The 5,602-nt window shown below is 57.8% G+C and overlaps 1 protein-coding gene across 2 annotated transcripts; it reads left to right on the top strand.

The window, feature by feature from the left end:
* Positions 1–271: 271 nt before the first annotated feature.
* On the top strand, positions 272–5,322 carry KCNJ14 (potassium inwardly rectifying channel subfamily J member 14). Of its 2 annotated transcripts, none has more exons than XM_038752776.1 (3): positions 272–395; positions 2,170–2,986; positions 4,036–5,322. In XM_038752776.1, the coding sequence occupies exons 2-3, from the start codon at positions 2,228–2,230 to the stop codon at positions 4,648–4,650; spliced, it is 1,374 nt and encodes a 457-aa protein (XP_038608704.1). In that variant the 5' UTR covers positions 272–395; positions 2,170–2,227; the 3' UTR covers positions 4,651–5,322. The 2 variants fall into 2 exon arrangements, with proteins under 2 accessions (XP_038608704.1, XP_038608703.1); XM_038752775.1 differs by lacking the exon at positions 272–395 and adding an exon at positions 1,710–2,060.
* The last annotated feature ends 280 nt before the right edge of the window (positions 5,323–5,602 follow it).

Below are 5,602 nucleotides of genomic sequence, written 5' to 3'. Positions count from 1 at the left end.
TCTATGTCTCTGGCCCTACCTCCTCCTTCTCTCTCTCTCTCTCTCTGTCTCTCTCCTCTACCTCCCTCCAACTTTTTCAGGCACCCAGCCAAGCTCCTCACCACCCCCTCCACTGCTGGACCGTCTTTCCCTCTGCAGTTCCCGGAGCCGGCCCTGGCCCCACCTCCTGGCCCTCTCCTCCCCTGCTCTCCACCCCCTCCGCCCCCTCCCTCAGCCCTCTAGCCTCCTTAGCGGCCCCTGATCTGCCACCTCCAGCCCCAACAGCACTCCGGCCTCAGCTGGACCTGGGGGGGGCCCGGCTCTGGCCCCGAGCCCTAGGGACCGAGGAGGAGCAAGAGACGGGAGAGGAGAGGCGGGTAGGGGGAGGCCATGACGGGGGGCCACCACCTTGGCAGGTAACCTCTGGCCCTCCGACCCAAATCCCCAGGGTGCCGGGGAACCCGAAACGAGGAGCGGGAGGGCAGAGGGAACTTGGGAGCTGGAAGGATGGAAAGTCAGGGGGAATTGGGTGGGAGGACTGCGAGGATGTGACTAGCTTGGCCTTTGGGGTCTGTTCATCTGTATCCAGATCCAACCTACCGTCTCTCTCTGCCAGTCTCCTTTGGTCTCTGTTTCTTCTGGCCTCTTTGTCCTTCTCCCATATTTCCTCAAACAATCTATTCGTTTACCTACCTGTTTGTCTCTCTCTCCCACTGTCTCTCTTTTCTGTTGTCTCCACTCTGTTTCTCTGTTTTTCACTTCCCTACCAATCTGCCCATCTCTGTTTCTGTGCATCTCTCCATCCCACCCGTCTACCTCTCTTTAACTATTGATCTACTTTCCCCGTCTCTCACTTTCTGGGTCCATCTCTCCACTTAGCTTTCATTCCGTTCAACTACTTTGTCTAATGGATCTCTGCCTTCCCAACTCTCCTTCTCTCTCCCTTGGCTCCTCTATTTCTGTCTTCCTCTCTCCCTTCAGCTCTCACCTCCTCGCTTGTGAATACTTCCTTCGGGCTTGGCTCCAGGGGCTTGGGGAGGTAGGGGCATTTGGGCTTTTGGCTTCTGGGGAGAAAAGACTGGGCAACAGGGCAGGTAGGGTTGGGGGGCGGGTGTTGGGGCTTCCAAGGCAACTTGTACTTCCCAAGCGCTTAGTACAGTGCTCTGCACACAGTAAGCGCTCGATAAATATGATTGAATGAATGAATGAGTGGGTCTGGCACTGTAATGAGTAGGGGCAGGGGGTCTCAGAAGAAACGGAGCTCTCTGGGACTGGGAGAAGTTAATGCAGCCAGGATGGAGGGGGCTGGGCCAGGGTGGAGCAGGGGGTGGGGCTGCCCGGCCCCAGATTAGATATTGACTTTGACATGAAATTCCACGTCCTCTAAGCTGCACATCTGCTTTATATGGAAACATAAGCGGCTCTCTGGGGGCCAGGGAGGTGGGGATGGGGGCGGGAGGAAGAAAGGGAAGCGTTGGTGGGAGGGGGAGGGATGGGACCAATGGCTTTTGGTCCTCAAATCGCCCCATGGCCTTCCCGCCCCAACTGCCCCACCTCCATTGCCAGCGAGGAGGCAGCAGGATGGCGGGGAGGGAGAGACCGGGCGTCTCAGGGTGCTGGAGCTGAGAGCATAGAGAATTAGGGGAACGGAGAAGAGGGGACTGGGGCTAGGGGACAGGGGGACTGAGGAACTCAAGGGGGAGGAGCCTGGGGAGCTAGGGAAGAGGGCCCTGAAGTGGGGGAACGGTGGGACACTGGAGAGCTGGGAGAGGTGGGACCAAAAGGCCCGGGAGGGCTAGTGGCAGAGGCTGAGGGATTACTCTTCACTGTTGCCATGGGTCAGAGCTAGGATCTTGGGTTGGATGGCCTACTGGTCGCTCCACTGTGGCAGTGGCCACGGTCTTCGGTTCTTAGACCTGAGGGCAGGGGAGACAGGGAGCTAGGCCCCGGAGAGGGAGCGGACAGGAAGGAAAAGGGGTCACAGGAAGGGTTGAGGAGGAACTGAGCGGGAAGTTGGTCCAAAGGTCCAAAAGATGAGAGAAAGAGTGGGACTGAAGAACTGAAGAGGAGCCTGAACTAAGGTAGAGTTGAGAAGGGGGGAAACAGAAGGGAAACATCCCAAAAGCGATGGCTGATGGGAGAAATGCCCTCTGACCCTCTCCCTCCTCTTTTCTCCCTCTCCTCACCTAGGGTCCTGCTGCCTGCCTCCTGCCTCCACTAGCCCGGGGCCTGCCCCACCCTTGCCCCCATGGGCGTCTCCCGGGCCCTCCGGCGCTTCAGCGCCACAGCCGGGGCTGGCGGACCGGGGCGGGGCCGGGGCGAGAAGGAGGCCGAGGAGGCCACGGTCTGCCGCAATGGCCGCGCCGAGGGGGACGGGGAGGGAGAGGAAGCCGGCGGGGGACGGCGGGCCCGCCACCGGGGCCGCTTCGTCAAGAAGGACGGCCACTGCAACGTCCGCTTCGTCCACCTGAGCGAGCACGGGCCGCGTTACCTCAGCGACCTCTTCACCACCTGCGTGGACGTCCGCTGGCGCTGGATGTTTCTCATCTTCTCCTTCTCCTTCCTGGCCTCTTGGCTCCTCTTTGGCCTCAGCTTCTGGCTCATCGCTTCCCTTCATGGCGACCTGGAGCCCCTGCCTGTGGGCGGCACCTCCTCCACTGCTCCCTCCCCATGCTTCTCCCAAGTTGGCAGTTTCCTAGCTGCCTTCCTCTTCTCCCTGGAGACACAGACGTCTATCGGCTACGGCTTCCGGAGTGTCACAGAGGAGTGCCCGGCCGCCATCTTGGCCGTGGTGCTGCAGTGTATTGTGGGCTGTGTCCTGGACGCCTTCATCGTGGGCGCGATCATGGCCAAGATCGCCAAACCCAAGAAGCGCAACGAGACTCTTGTCTTCAGTGAGCATGCCGTGGTGGCCCTCCGGGATGGCCGCCTCTGCCTCATGTGGCGCGTTGGCAACCTTCGTAAGAGCCATCTGGTCGAGGCCCACGTCCGGGCCCAGCTGCTCCAGGTAGGGAGATAATAATAATAATAATGGCATTTATTAAGCGCTTACTATGTGCAAAGCACCGTTCTAAGCACTGGGGAGGTTACCAGGTGATCAGGTTGTCCCACAGGGGGCTTACAGTCTTAATCCCCATTTTACAGATGAGGTAACTGAGGCCCAGAGAAGTTAAGTGACTTGCCCAAAGTCACACAGCTGGCAATTGGCGGAGTGGGGATTTGAACCCATGACCTCTGACTCCAAAGCCCGTGCCCTTTCCACTGAGCCACGCTGCTCCTCCTGGACCCTCATTCCTCCTCAGTTTCTTTTTTCCCCAGGTCTGTAGGCCCCCAAATTCCAATTCCCATAGACCTCTGAGGCCACAGCACCTCTAAATGCTTGGGTTAGAACTTCAGAGGCTTCTGGCAGGTAGAGTCTTCCCTTCTTGATCCAGTTCTTAAACTACTTGAGGAGGTTTTCTATTTTTTAACACTGTGGGCCTATTAGTCTAAGAATGCTTTTGTCACCTTTCCAAACATCCTCCCGTCAACCAGCTTCTCCCCCTGGCAGTTTCCCTCCTCACTCAGGACTATCACTGCGTCCCATGCTTCCCGTGCCTCTTGTACTCCTTGCCGCCAAGGGAGATAGGAGACTATAAATCCCATATCCCATAAGTCTCCGGAGCAGAGACATCCCCCAAATGCCTGAAGCTCTTTGCCCTAGAAATTAATGGCAGTTGAAAGCCTTGGGCCCCTAAGGGGGAGAGGAAGGGAGTGTCCAGGGGTTTCTTAAGAAGACCTATGGCTTTAACCTTCTTTTCCCCTGTGTCCATTTCCCCATCTTGTGAACTTTCTGTCAGTCTAGCTAATGAAAATTCTTTCACTCTCTCTTCCCGCCCTCACGTCTGTCTCCTCCTGCTTTGTTTTCCGGTCCGGCCCGATCTTTTTCCATTCCCGTCCTCGGCCTGTGTCGTCTCACTATCTTTGAACCTGAATCACCTTTTCTGATCGTTTGTGCCTCCCCTCCCTCTTTCTCTGTCTCCGTTCCGCCTCTCTCCTCCCCTTTTCCACCCACAGCCCCGGGTCACCCCGGAGGGTGAATACATCCCCCTGGACCACGTGGACGTGGATGTGGGCTTTGACGGGGGCACCGACCGTATCTTCCTGGTCTCCCCGATCACCATCGTCCACGAGATCGACGCTGCCAGTCCTCTGTACGAGCTGGGCCGCGCCGAGTTGGCCCGGGCTGACTTTGAACTGGTGGTCATCCTGGAGGGCATGGTGGAGGCCACAGCCATGACCACACAGTGCCGCTCATCCTACCTCCCCGGCGAGTTGCTCTGGGGCCACCGTTTCGAGCCCGTGCTCTTCCAACGGGGTGCTCACTACGAGGTGGACTACCGCCACTTCCACCGCACCTACGAGGTCCCGGGGACCCCCGTCTGCAGCGCCCGGGAGCTGGATGAGCAGGGGGGGACATCCGCTGGCAAGGCCAGTCCCCCTCCCCCGCTTGCCGCCTTCTGCTATGAGAACGAGGTGGCTCTGAGCTGTTGTGATGAGGAGGACGAAGAGGAAGCCAGCAGCAGCTTGGCGGGAGGATCCCTTGCCCCACCCCTGGCCCTCACCCCGCCCCCTGAGCTGGCCCCACCTGCTTCCTTGGTCCTGCCCCCACCTGAAGCAGCCCCCCCATGACTGGGGGACAGGGTCTGGGCTTAGCATAGGGCTCAGAGAGGGACTGGGGGGTGTCAATTGCCCCCCCAATGCCCCTTGGGGAGTTGCAGAATTGCCGCTCTTCATTAAATAGAAGCTCTCCCCACCTCCCCCAAGCGACACTTCAATTCCAGGCACTTCCGTTCCAATTTTTCATCTGTCCTCCCACTCCACTTCCGCTCCCACCAGATGGTTGGTTCGTCTTTTCCTGCCCCAGCGGAAAAACTAGAGGGCTCTAGACCATCCTGGGACATTTCTAGACCGCTGTAGGGCCTGACCCGAGGAGCCGTCTTCGGGGAGTTAGGCTGAAGCTAGAGACTGGCCAGGAAAGAGCGAGGAGGGGAGAGTGGATGTTCCCGGGCCAGGGAAGCGAGTCTAAAATGTTCCAGTACATCAGGGGCCAACCTAGAATGGCCAAGGGTTCAAGGTCACGGCCCGGGGAAAGATTTTGGAGGACAAAGTGGACTGGTATTGGTAGATGGGGCGGTGTGAGGGTTTGTGTGTGCTTGTGTCCATCCTTCTGTCTGGGTGCGCGTGTGTGTATGTAGGTGGCTATCCAGGTTGGGGCCTGGGCTCCAGGGGTGAGCTTAGGAGTTTCCAGAATCCATCCCATTGGAATCATAGCCATATCTCAATGTATATTTCTCCAGAACGCTCTACATGTATATACATATACATATATATATAATATATATATATTTTTTGTTGTTATTTTGTTTTTTCCCGGAGAGGACCTTTTGGTATACAGTATACTAGGGGATGGGAGAAAGGCTCAATATGTAGGGGACCATTTCCCGAGACTGGAACTTCCACCCGTAGTGCCTGCTCTGTTCCTGGTTGGGGGGAGTTGGCCTAGGACAACCTGTGATGGGGTGGTGGGGTCACTGGGCCTCACAGGACTTCCTGGACAGGGGAGATGGTATCCCCCCCACAC

This window comes from Tachyglossus aculeatus, chromosome 10, assembly GCF_015852505.1.
Source record: "Tachyglossus aculeatus isolate mTacAcu1 chromosome 10, mTacAcu1.pri, whole genome shotgun sequence".
In the NCBI taxonomy this organism is placed as follows: domain Eukaryota; kingdom Metazoa; phylum Chordata; class Mammalia; order Monotremata; family Tachyglossidae; genus Tachyglossus; species Tachyglossus aculeatus.
This window is presented reverse-complemented; position numbering and strand designations above follow the sequence as displayed.